At 46.1% G+C, this 13,466-nt stretch overlaps 1 protein-coding gene and 1 pseudogene across 1 annotated transcript; both read left to right on the forward strand.

Annotated features, from left to right (window-relative positions):
- Positions 1-2,820: 2,820 nt before the first annotated feature.
- On the forward strand, positions 2,821-10,292 carry LOC127203317 (CD209 antigen-like protein C). The gene is made up of 7 exons (XM_051162100.1): positions 2,821-2,866; positions 2,972-3,058; positions 4,048-4,134; positions 4,791-4,877; positions 5,457-5,608; positions 6,895-7,004; positions 10,015-10,292. Exons 1-7 carry the CDS (start codon positions 2,821-2,823, stop codon positions 10,163-10,165), a joined length of 720 nt encoding a protein of 239 aa, XP_051018057.1. The 3' UTR covers positions 10,166-10,292.
- A 2,312-nt stretch (positions 10,293-12,604) lies between these two features.
- LOC127203127 (NTF2-related export protein 1-like) lies at positions 12,605-13,021 on the forward strand (annotated as a pseudogene).
- Positions 13,022-13,466: the final 445 nt, after the last annotated feature.

The following is a 13,466-nucleotide window of genomic DNA, read 5'->3' on the forward strand; positions in this document are numbered from 1 at the left end:
GCTATAGATAAATCATTTTAGAATGTACATAAATGACCTCAGCTTCCATCAACCCAAAGGCTAACAATGTCATCAACTAGCTTCTGTGGCCTATGCCAGTGATTTCCCAGCTATCCTATAACCTTGGGGAATGTGACTTATGGATTTCTTTGCTCTGACACTCTTTAAAATGCCATGCAGTGGTTACTACACTGAAAATGGTATTTGGGGCAATTTGAACCAGTATTCCTAGGCCATGATCATTCCAGAATAAACTCATTCCTTTTGAAGAGAGAGCTGTGGGATTTGGAGGCAGGGGTGGGCATTTTGTTGTGGCTTCTATGGCACTGACACCAGTATCAGACCCAGCTTCTTATTTTCTCACTGAGCAGACCTATGCCCTTGGATCTGTATCTAAGTCAAAACCAGCTCCTGAGGTACACACCTCTCCTTATGTCTCTGTCTGTCTCCGTCTCTGTCTCTGTCTGTCTATCTATCTATCTATCTATCTATCTATCTATCTATCTATCTACCTATCTATATCTATTTCAGCCAGTTTTATTTCAACTTGACAAAAGCTGCAGTCATTTTGAAAGATGGAATCTCAGTTGAGAAAATTTCCCCACAAGGTTGACCTGTAGGCAAGTCTGTGGAGCATTTTCTTCATTGGTGATTAGTATGGAAGGGCACATCTCACTGTGGATGGTGCCAACTCTGGGTAGATGTTCCTGAATTGTATAAGAAAGCACACTGAGCAAGTCATGACCAGCGACACCAAGAAACTTACTCCCATCTGAAACTGTATTTCTGTAGAGTATCAGGCTGTGTGTCTGTGGGACCCACTCTGCTATTCCTTTTTCCCCCTTTGTATCAGTCCCTCCCAAGGGCAATTATGGTGGTTAGTTTTGTCGACTTGACACAATCTGGACTCATCAGAGTCTCACTGAGGAATTGTCTAAGTTAGGTTGGCCTGTGAGCCTGTTGCCATGGGGTTGTCTTAACTATAGTAATTGAAGTAGGAAGACCCACCCATTGCGGGAAACGCCATTCCCTATGTGTCCTGCACTGTACAGGTGCACAGGGAGATGGGCATAAGAAGCACGCAGTCTCTCCTTTTCTCTCTGTCCTTGCCTGTGACTGTGACTATCTATGTGCAATTCCTGCCTTGACCTCTTCACAACAATGGACTGTGACCTTGGATTGTTAAGATAAAAAAAGAAAGAAAGAAAGAAAGAAAAAACTCTTCTCCCTTAAGGTCCTTTTTGCCAGAGTACTTTATCACAGCAGCAAAAACAAAGTTACTACCAAAACACTAAATGCTATGAGTCTTTCATTTTATCTTATTATTTTATTTTATAGATCTAAAATTCAGTATATCTGGGTTTTACCGGATCTCTCATCTTCTTTTTTTAAGATTTACTTATTTACCACACACACACACACACACACACACACACACACATAGTGTTTTGCCTGCATGTACACCAGAAGAGGGCACTAGATCACAGATGGTTGTGAGCCACTATGTGCTTGCTGGCAATTGAACTTAGGACCTTTGGAAGAGCAGCTGGTGCTCTTAACCTCTGAGCCATCTCTCCAGCCCCTAGATCTCTCATCTTCTGATGTTTACTGTTGCACTCACAAGCCACCTATCTCTCTGTATAGCCATGGAGTTGATAATTTGTTTCAGACCCATAAAGATACAGAAAAGCAATGGCTGTCTTTGATCTGTCATCTCTTCTCCCGGAGGGAGGGAGGGAGGGAGAGAGAGAGAGAGAGAGAGAGAGAGAGAGAGAGAGAGAGAGAGAGAGAGAGAGAGAGAGCACTCTGGAATGTGCATGTGTTCTTAGTAGCCCCTTAGTATATTTTCTCTATGTCTAAATGTTTCCATTGTTTCAGAACAGTCATGTGTGATGGGAGACTGCTTTGTTAGTAAAGACCTAAGTTTGATCCCTATAACCCATATAAAAAAGCAGTGAGAGATCTTCTCTCAAAAACTAGCACATATACTACTCACTACACACACATACACACACACACACACACACACACACACACACACACACACCACTGTCCATACATATGCACATATACACACACAAATAATGAGTAGTAATATCAGTAGTAGTGGTGGTGGTGGTGGTGGGTGGTGGTGGTGGTAATTTTAAGCAAGATGTCCTAGTTTAATTTCTGTTGCTGTGATAAAATGCCCTTAAGAAAAGCAACTTGAAGAGTTTATTTTAGCTCACAGTTCCAGGTCTATCGTCATGGGAAATCACAGCAACAAGAGTTCAACAGCCTGTCATATCTACAATCAAAAGTAGAGAGAAATGCACTCTGCTCCATTTCCACACTTACATAGTGCAGAGTCCCCTATCTAGGGAACGGTGAGGCTCATAATGGGTCTTCTCACATCAGTTAACTTAAGACAGTCGCCCATGGACATGCCCACAGGACAAGCCAGTATAGACAACCTCTCACTGAGACTCCCTTCCCAGGGGGTTTTAAGTTGCGTTAGGCTCCTAGTTAGAGATGATCATCACAAACAGCCTCTCTCAAGTCAGCAGAAAAAAACTGAAAATGATGACATCTTCAGATCAGAGAGGACCATGTTTCTGGGAACAGTAGAGCTGTTGCATACCCATCTGTTCCAGGAATGGTGTTTACATGGAATGGTGTGTCAGAGACTCTGCCACCTCCCTCTAGCATCTTCCTTTGCCATCTTACAGTTCCTTGTTTCACTTCCTGACTCAGAGTAGATTCAAGGAGTACACAACAGTGCATGGTAAATAGTTGTCATTATCCCCAGCAGTCTGCAACACAGTAGGACAGCCGTGAAACATGAATGACTCTGAAGAAGAGACAACACAGCAGCTGAGCTCCCTGGGTAAGTCTGGGCTTAGATTTGGGGGGGGGGCTTGGAAAGAGGTTCCAGTGCGGCCAGCTTGAGTCTCAGTTTGCCAAGGATCTGACTGATGCTCTGTCCATTCAGATGAGGAACACCTGATAAACAGTGGCACCATATACTCCATCAAAGGCTTCCAATTTCAACCACCCTATGTCCTCAAGAGAGCTGCAGGTAAAGAGAGAGTGGAAAGGACCGGATTTCCTCAGTTGCCTATGTCCTGGGAAAGGGGAGAATAAAAGTCTGGATCTTGAAGATGGGTGTGGGAGAGAATGGAGACTGAACCTCTGGGTACTGTGGAAGATGGAGGCTAAGAATTGGGCTCCTGGGTCCTGTGGGTGGAGGCTGAGGTCTTCACTCAAGTCTTAGGAACAAGAACACGGGGGGTGCTGTGGAGTTGGAAGCCAAAAACTAAAGTTCTCAGTCCAATGGAGGTGGAAGCTGACAACTGGATCCCGGATCCTGAGGATGTGGAGCCTGGGGGCTTAACTCCCGTGTCCTGTAGAAGTAGAGGCTAGAACTAGACTCCTCATTTCTACTAAGCAGAGATTGTGTATTTGTATGCCTGGTAGTCTGCAAGTGGAAGCTGAGGTTTTAGAGTCCCTGGTCCTTGGGCATCCACATCTGGAAGACTAAAGTCCTGTGTGCTAGGAAGACAGAAGCTCAAAATAGGCCATAAAATGTTCACTGATGTAAACCTGGGCTCTTAAGCCCTAGGGTGATTGAGTCTACTAGACTATATTCTGGAGAAGTTTTCCTCCTGAATCCTGGAAGGGTAAAATATGAGGCTCTGGACTCCTGGGTCCTGAGGCTGATGAAGGCTGAACACCTAGAGTTGTGAGGTCCTGGGTCCTGAAGAAGGACATCCTGGGACATTCCTCAGAGACAGTGGAGAGGAATGTAAGTTCTGGAATGCAAGAAAGATAGACACTAGGGTTTTGGGCTCTGGGGTCCTGGGAAATTTTTTAAATGAACTCTAGACTATTAAATTATTGGACCACTGAGTTAGAAAATAATCTTGGGTCCTGGAAAAGCGAAGGCTGGAAAATAGGCACAATGCAACCCAGGGAGGTGGAAGCCGCAGATCTGAGAAGAGGATGCTGTTGTCTGTGGAATGTGTCAGAGACATTGTTGTGATAGAACTTCCCCCTTCTCTCTTGCAGTGCATCTGTGCCATGGGCATGGCCTCTTCGTACAGCTGTTCTGCCTCACAGTCTCTGCTATTCTCCTTCTGGTTGTCCTTGTCAAAGGTCAGGCAGGTCTGAGGGTTGGGGGATCCCTGGTAAGGCCCTTCTGTTGGGTACCAAGGCCCATGAGAGAGGTAGGCTAATGGCTAAGAACTTCTAAGAGTTTTGCAGAGACCTTCCCATCTATGATGTAGAGGAGGATGCTGGCTTTGCTTACCCTGGCCATTCAGTCTCCTCTGAATGTCAAAGTACTTCATCTTCAAGAGGTATTAAACTGGAAGCTAGATAAATGGCTCACTGGATAAATCACCTGTCAAAGAAACATGAGGACCAGAATTTGTATCCAAGAATATGTGGAGCAGAACATGGCAGGCATGTTTCTGTAACCTTTGCTATGGAGATATGAGTGGCAAAGACAAGAGAGTGCTGAAAGCGTGCAGGCCAGCTAACCTGGCATACACAATGGTAGACAAGAGACCCTGTATCAAACAAGGTGAAAGGTGGGGACTGACAACAAAAAGCATCTATCCTCTGACTCCTCAGCTGTGTGACAGCATGTCCACAGTCATGAACATCCACATGCACTCACACCCACCTGCGATTTTTAAAAAGAGGTATTACACGGGATACTTGACTTTTTAAAATGCCCCTGGGAGACCAGCACAGGCCATGGCTTATAATGAGTGTTTAATAACTACAGATTTTTTTTGTTGTCACAGTGTCCAATGTTGCCAACTCCCAGGAACAAGAACAAGTAAACAAGGATAAGATATACCAGAAGATGGCCCAGCTGAAGCCTCAAATAAGTGAGTGACTGGAAGGCAGGACACACCAGGGACTCAACAGAGGGTCTCCATGTTACATGGGTTGGTCTCAGCTGCTACCCATCTCAGCCTACATTTTTTTCTCATTTTATTTGATAGCTTTATATAAAGAAGACAATGAGGGGGTTGCAGTATGGCTCAGCAGTGAAAATCACTTGGCATCAAGCCTTAAGACCTAAGTTGGGTTCCTGAGACTCCCAAGGTCGAAGGAGAGAACACACTCCCTCAAGTTGTCATCTGACCTCCATATACATGCCATAGCATGGGCATGACTGCACATATAAGTTAACTTATTGACTGGTTGGTTGAAATTAGGGACAATGGAAGTTGGTATTCATAGTGAAACTGGTATTCATGATTGAAACTCTGTTAGCCAGTCTCCAAAGGTCTGTTCTGGACTCTAAGTTGATACGTCTTCCAGTCTTGAGGATATGAGCCAGTACGTCTGGGTTGTGTATACTTTCAGGGAGTAAAGAAAGGAATGTCTTCCTAGGAGATCTGGATAGGCCCAGGAATATGACCGACCTAGTACATTCTATCCTGACCCACTTTCCCCAACAGAACACCTGTGCCGCCCCTGCCCCTGGGACTGGATGCCCTTCCAAGGAAACTGTTACTTCTTCTCCAAGTTCCAACAGAACTGGCATGACTCTGTCACTGCCTGCACAAAAATGGGGGCCCAACTAGTGGTCATCAAAAGCGATGATGAGCAGGTACACCTGGTGGGATCCAAACTGTTCTGGTACACACAGCTGACCACAGGCATCTAAAGAGATACAGTTTGCTAGTTTGGGTTGTAGATTAGTGCTACTTGCTCCACCTGAAAAGGGAAGAAAAGAAGAGTAGAAATAAAAAGGTCCCAACCACCATGTTCTAGACACACACACACACACACACACACACACACACACACACACACCACCACCACCACCACCACCACCACCACCCCCACCACCCACCACCACCACCACCACCACCCCACCACCACCACCACCACCACCACCACCACCACCACCACCACCACCACCACACCACCACCACCACCACCACCACCCCCCACCACCCCCCCCCACCCCCACCACCCACCACCACCACCACCACCACCACCACCCCATCACCACCCACCACCACCACCACCATCACCACCACCACCACCCCACCATCACACACCACCATCACACCACCACACCCAATCACCACCACCACATCACCCACCACATCACCATCACCACCACCACCACACACCCCACCACCACCACCATCAAACACCACCACCACCACCACACCATCACCACCACCACCATCACCACCACCACCACCACCACCACACCACCACCCACCACCACACCACCACCACCACCACCACCACCACCACCACCACCATCACCACCACCACCACCACCACCACACCACCACCACACCACCACCACCACCACCACCACCACCACCACCATCACCACCACCACCACCACTGCCACCACCATCATACAGCATCTGAACATGACTGGGTGCTTTAGGTAACACACAAAGGTAAGTGGTTTCTGTCAGTACACTGGCAAATGCTGAATGACTTCCTTTATTGGGCTTTTTAAAAAAGTTTGATGTCTAACATTTGCCAATTCCTCTAGTGTAAATGTTGTCATCCTGATGGAATTTAAGTTACCAATGGCACATCTCTCAATGCATAGCTCAAAGGAGGTCATGTGAATGATTAGAAATGAAGAGCTGGTACAATTTGGCTTAGGCACTTGTGCCTAGTGGTGAATTCATCGATCTAGGCATGCACAGAACTCCTCATGAGGCAGAGAGACAGGCAATATTAGTATGTGTCATGAGAGGCAATTCAGAGCAAACAAGACACAGGTGTGGGAGCCGTGAGACCTCTGGGCACCCTGAAAAGCTGAATAATCATACTGCAAGCAGAACTGGGGCAGGAGGACAATAGATGATGGAACACAAAGTATGTAGCCCTCACCTGACTGCTTTTCTGCCCGTTCAGAGCTTTCTGCAACAGACTTCTAAAGAAAAAGGCAATGCCTGGATGGGTATGTCAGACCTGAAACATGAAGGCACTTGGCACTGGGTAGACGGCTCACATCTGCTGTTCAGGTATATCCAGGGGAAGGGGAGCTGCCTGTAGCATCCGGTGATACTATTTACTCCTGTTATTTTGATAAAGCTAACTTAAGGAAGAAAGAATTTACTGGGGCCACAGATCCAGGGGACATATTGCTTCATGGCGGGAATGGCATGGCAACAGGAGCTGGAGGTGGCTGGTCACATGGCAGTGGCAGCCAGGAAACAAAGTATACAAAGTGAGCCAGGCTATCAGAGCTTGAGGCCCTCCCCAGGGATCTTCTTCCTCCACTGCCTAAAGATTCCACAACCTTCTCAAATGGTAATCAGGTGCTCAAACACTGAGTCTATGGGAGACATTTTACATTCAAACCGGAGTAGGTGGCATTAGCAAACGCTGGCTAGCATTCTTCCTTAGATGTGTCTCCATACCCTAACCCTCTAGCCATAAAAGACTCATGGAGTAGGACCTCATGGAGTATTTACTCATGAGAAAATACTCATGGAGGAAGGAGCTCTTCATAACCATGTGCCAACAAGATGTCAAGTGCCTGGAAATCTACCATCAGAGGTGGAGGAGGGGTTTACAGCCTACACGAGTCATTTAAATGTAGTACATTAATAGAAAAATCTATGTAGCTGTGTATTCTTGTTGCTGTAATGAAATATTTGACAAATCAATGTAAGGAACGATTGATTTGGCTCACAGTTTGAGGGGGACAATCCATCATGATAACAAACACATACTGGCAGGAGCTTGAGGAAACTGGTTACACTGCTTTGCTAGTCAGGAAGCAGAGGAAGAGAAATGAATAAGCAGAACAATACAAACCCCAGCCTACCTTCTCCATTGTGTGTGAGCACATGCATGAGGATGGGTGGATGGGCACATGTGTGAAGTGGGCACATGCGCACATGTGTGGGGTGGGTGCGTGTGAACACATGCAGGATGGGTGCAAGTGAACATGTGTGGGCATAGGTGCAGAAGTCAACCTCTAATATCTTTGTAGATCACACTGTACCATATACTTTCATACTGAGTCTCTCATGCAACCTGGAGTTTTATGTTTCTTGACAGGCTGGCTGACCAGGGATTTTTCTTTCTGTGTACCCCATCCCACAGTGCTGGGGTAATAGACACACATCAGTTTAGATGAGTGTGGGGAGCCAAACACAGGCCCTCATGCTTATGAAGCAAGCACTTTATCTACTGAGCCATCTTTCCAAGCCACCACTTTATACTTTCTATGCAATTAGGCCCCCAGCCTATGGAAAGGTGTTGTTGTTGTCTACCTTCAGGATGGATCTTTCCACCTCAATAACCCAAACTAGAAACTCTCTCACAGACATCTCAGAGGTTTGTCTCCTAGGTGATTCTAGATTCCATCAAGTTGACGATGGGTATAAACCATCACAGGTAGTAAAATTTCCTGTTGCCATGGGAAACATTACCTGCTATATGCACAGATGCCAAGTGGGATAGGCATCATGTCATGGGTATCACAGAAGTGCCAGATCATGTCAGGGGTGGAGCGGGGGTTAAATACAAGAACTTATTCTGGTGCCCATGGAAATGAAAAACTAAAGCTGTATCCCAGACTAGCCACTGTGGGGTGTCTGTGGGTTCTGGGGTATGAATGCTATTCCTAGTATTGTGGTATTTGGCACTGGATAGGTATATGGTGACTGAAAGTTAAAAAAAGAAAACACCTTGGGACTAGAGGTGGATAACTCTGTGAATTATGAGTTGGTTGGTTATATTTGAAGACGATACCCTCAGTAAGATGACCAATTCAATCATGAAAGATCACAAGGATCATGGTCCAAGGTCAAAGGGCATGGGTGCCTCATTGACCACAGAACAGGTCACATCTGCCATAGTGTATGCAAGGCAGATACGAAAGCATCCTCTTTTAATGATAGAAACATGTTTTGAGGGGACCAGATGATGGCTGAGTTGGTAAATTGCTTGCCATGTGTTTTAGTTTCACTTCTGCTGCTGGTCAGAATACCCTGACTAAAAGGGTTTAGTTCAGCTTTTATAATCCCAGGTTACAATTCAGCACTATGGGGAAGTTGAGGCTGCAGGAACTTGAAGCAGCTAGTGACATCACATCCACAGTGAAGAGCGGAGAGAAATGGGTGCATCACATGCTGGGTTTCTCCACTCTTACACAGTTCAGTGCCCCTTGCCTAGGCAATGGTACTGCTCACACTAGGCTGGTTCTTCCCACATCTCTTAATGTAATTAAGAAAATCCTCCACAGACATGTGCACAGGCCAACTCAATATAGGTAATCCCTGAGACTGTCTTTCCAAGCGACTCTAAGTTGTGTCAAGTTGACAATGAAAACTACTTGTCACATGGTGCAAGCATGAGAACCCGAGTTCCATGCCCTGAACCCACATATGAAAGCCAAGTGTTTTTGGCTTGCGCCTGTAAATCTCAGCGCTGGAAATGCAGAAACGGCGGATCCTTGGCGATCTCTAAACAGTCTAGCTGAATTAGTGAATCCCAGGGCAGCAAGATTTTTGCCTCAAAAAACTCAAGGAGGAGAGTGACTAAAGAAGATGTCTAAGTTTGACCTATGGGCTCTACATGTGCAACCGTAAATGTGTACATGTTTCTGCACATAAGCACGGAGAAGGCAAGTTGAGAAATATGGCTGATAAAGAGGATCTGGGACTAATTCCCATACTTTGATGGACATCAGTCAAGGAAACTTATAAAAAAATAGCATTTAATTGGCGTTCATGGTTCCAGGTGGTTAGAGTCCATGACCATCACGGCAGGGAGCATGGCAGCAGGAAAGCAGGCACAGCATGGGAGAAGTATCTAAGAGTCCGCATCTCAATCCACAAGTACCAGGCAGGGAGAGCTAACTAGAAATCCTGTGAGATTTTAAAACCACAAAGATACACCTCCTCCAACAATGCCACTCCTCATCTTACCTACTGGGTTCGACCTACTGGGACAAAGCCTTAAAATATGTGAGTCTGTGGGAGCCTTTCTTTTTCAAACCACCACAATTTGGTTTTGCAGTTTCATGAAATATTGGAACGATGGAGAGCCCAACAATGAAGCGGAAGAAGACTGTGCAGAATTCAGAGACAGCGGCTGGAATGATGTCCCATGCTCAGCTAAGAAATACTGGATCTGCAAGAAGCCTGCTGTGTCCTGCACCAAAAAATGAAATTTCATCTGTCTCTAGCACCTGTTGCCAAAATGACCTTGCAGGGTGACTGAACTTAACCTACAATTTATGTATGCCAGTTCCTTCTTCTGTGAACATAAAGATCCTAACTGCAGCTGTTTCCTCATTGTCAAACCCCACCCCCCGCGCGCGCGTGCGTGCGTGCGTGTGTGTGTGTGTGTGCGCGCGCGCGCGCGCGCACTGGGGTCCCTGCCCCACCTGTATCTATCTCCTCATCAGAAGAAAACTAAAGTTTTACCCTTTAAGCAATAGTTTTTACACTCCCCCTGGAAATCTCCATTCCCTTTCCTTTCTCTGTAAAAAATGACCACCTTAGGGTCCTCCTAAAAACAGAATTCTACACCACATGTCTTTCTAGAGCTAGTTTGTTTCAGCTATCATGATGCTTCTAGGGCTCACAGTATGTAGTCTATGATAACTTTCCCTTATACACCCCTAAATAGCACCCCATTGTGTGTGTGTGTGGTGGTTAAGCTTGGTTGTTAACTAATGGGGTCTCCAGGTGACTTGGAGGCAGGCCTATGAACACATCCATAAGGGTGGGTCTTTTTTTTTTTTTTTTTTAAGTAAGAGCATTTTGATCTGTATGGGAGTGGAGAGAGACATAGACACACTCTCTGTTTTTTCAAGTTCCTGTCATAATGGACTGTAAAGTGGGATTGTAAGGCTAAATAAATCCCATCTCCCCTCAAATTTTCTGTTGGAGTAGTTAATCACAGCACAGGAAAATTAATAATGAAGACCCAGTATCTCTCACTGAACTTGGAGCTTTTACATAAGCTAGGCTGGCTGGCCAGAGTGCCTCAGGGATCCTCCTGTTACTGCCTTCCCAGGTTTGGGATCACAAGTGTGCACGACCATAACCTGGCTTCTCACACGAGTTCTGAAGATTGAACTTGGCTCCTGGTGCTCACGTGGCGAATCCCTGGCCTGAGGGATCTGGGTCTTTACAGAGTTTGTGATGGGTAAGCATTTCCTCCCATCTGTGAATTTCTATTTATTCCTCTTCTTGATTTCAAGGGGGAAGGCTGGTGACATTTCTAGAATATGAACGAGGCTCACTATGGTTTCTGTGATGGAGGGGGCAATGTATGCGTTCCTGTATGAGACCCGGTGTACACGCCCATGCAAATATACGTGGAGATAAGAGAACAATGTCCAGTGTCCTCCTCTACCACTGTCCCCTTTATTCTTTGATTGCAGAACTGACTGGCTGTAGAACACCTCTTTTTCCAGCTAGGCTGGCATTCAGGAACGCCCAACAACTCTCTTGTCTCCACTGCCACCCCAGCACTGATATTACATAGCTACGGCCAGTGTTCTAGTTAACTTCAGCTGTCAGTGGGTTATAAAAGGAAGAGGAGGAGATAAGATTGAGAGGGAAATGAGAGTCTGGGAAGAGCTGGCAGGAGGGGAAATGAATATGAATGTGATTTAAATACACTGTATATGTGTAAGACATTACCACAGAGCAAATTAAAGACTGATTGTTTCGTTCCTGGGGAGAGGCAGCATCTCGCCCTAGTCAGTGCATCAAGACTTGCCTTCTTGGTGATAAGTCCCTTGGAGGCCTGGACTCTGAATAAGAATGGCATTCTGTGGTTGGGGTACAGAAAGGTGGCTTTGGGGGTGAAGCATTTGCCTTGAAAGCCCGAAGACCTGAATTTGATCCTCAGAACTCACATGAAGGAAGGAAGGCGAGAACCAACTCCATAAAAATTGCCTTCCAACCTCTGAGTGCATGGTGTGGCATGCCTGACCCACTAACAACTGGGAGACTGTTTTGTGACTTTCAGTCACCTCCCCCCGTAAGGAAACAGTGATGGATCACCACTCAAGTCTAGCTTAGTGACTACGTGTGACTTTAGGGGCTTACTTATGAGTAGGAGTGGCTCAAAGGCACTTTTACATTTAAATTAACATACAAGGCGTTAGATATCACAACGGAATTTTTTTTTAACAAAGTGTGTTTTTCTAGATTTTCCTTTCCAGAAGAGCCAACAACTTCTTCTGACCTCCGTAGGCACCAGATAGCTCCTCTCTTAGCCGAATTATACATTGTGTGACTTAATGTCTCCTAGGCAAATCTATTGGTAAATAGGATAACATCAATCACTTTGAGTTTTTGCTATATCATTCCTACCTGTTAAAGGTATTAAAAATCGGCAGAGCGCAGCATGCCGAGCACTGAAAGCCGCTACCAGCTCCTAACCGCTCACGCCCTCCTGACCATCGGTGCCTCAGGCCTCCTCTTTCTGCGAGGAGGAGGAGGGGGAAGGGGGAGGGAAGGAGGGGGAGGAGGAGGAGGAGGAGGGCAGGAGCCCATCAACTTCTGGCCCGGGACCACGGCCGAGGCGGGACCCGGGCCCGAGTCGCCTTGGAGATGCTGACCAGAGGCCTCTGGTAGCAGAACCAGAGATGGCATCAGTAGATTTCAAGACCTATGTGGACCAAGCCTGCAGAGCTGCAGAGGAGTTTTGTCAGTGTCCACTGCACCACGATGGATAAGCAGCGGCGGCTGCTGTCTTGCCTGTACATGGGCACGGCCACTCTAGTGTGGAACGGGAACGCTGTTTCAGGACAAGAATCCTTGAGTGAGTTTTTTTGAGATGTTGCCTTCCAGTGAGCAACGTGATAGACTGCCAGCCTGTCCATGATGAAGCTACAGCAAGCCAGACCACAGTCCTTGTGGTGATCTGTGGAACAGTGAAATTTGAGGGCAACAAACAGCGGAACTTCAACCAGAACTTCGTCTTGACTGCCCAGGCCTCACCCAGTAACACAGTATGGAAGATAGCAAGTGATTGCTTCCAGTTCCAGGACTGGGCCAGCTAGTGGGGGTGACAAAGGCTGCTTGGCTTCAGCACAGCTATGGAGAATTGCCAGTCTCAACTCTCAGGATGTGGAGAACACACGTTCACTTTTGTTGTCACAGCAGCACTACAAACTGGATATCCGACTCCTAGACACCCCCGTCCTGGTTATATATACTGGTTTCTCATAGTTGCCTTTTAAAAGTAGTAAACTTTCTATTTTTCTACTTACTCAGTAAAGACCCTGTTTCTGGAAATTGACAAATAAATAATATAAATATTGTTTTTAAAAAGGTATCAAAACTCTTTTATAAAGCTCCAATTTAAAATTCTGTGTCACATTCAGTATCCTTCTGTTTTACCAGAAAACTGGCTCAAAAGTCAAAACCATTTGTGACTTCTTAGCTTCTATCCGGGATGTGATAAAAATGGGTCAAACAGTTCAGAATGCATTGTCGCAATGGCAG

Source organism: Acomys russatus, chromosome 19 (genome assembly GCF_903995435.1).
Source record: "Acomys russatus chromosome 19, mAcoRus1.1, whole genome shotgun sequence".
NCBI lineage: Eukaryota > Metazoa > Chordata > Mammalia > Rodentia > Muridae > Acomys > Acomys russatus.

Excerpts from the sequence above, each read along its gene's own strand:
- LOC127203317 (XM_051162100.1), top strand. The coding sequence starts at position 2,821 with ATGAATGACTCTGAAGAAGAGACAACACAGCAGCTGAGCTCCCTGG. Across the intron at positions 3,059-4,047 it reads TGTCCTCAAGAGAGCTGCAG|TGCATCTGTGCCATGGGCAT; the intron begins GTAAAGAGAGAG and ends TCTCTCTTGCAG. Across the intron at positions 7,005-10,014 it reads GGCTCACATCTGCTGTTCAG|TTTCATGAAATATTGGAACG; the intron begins GTATATCCAGGG and ends TTGGTTTTGCAG.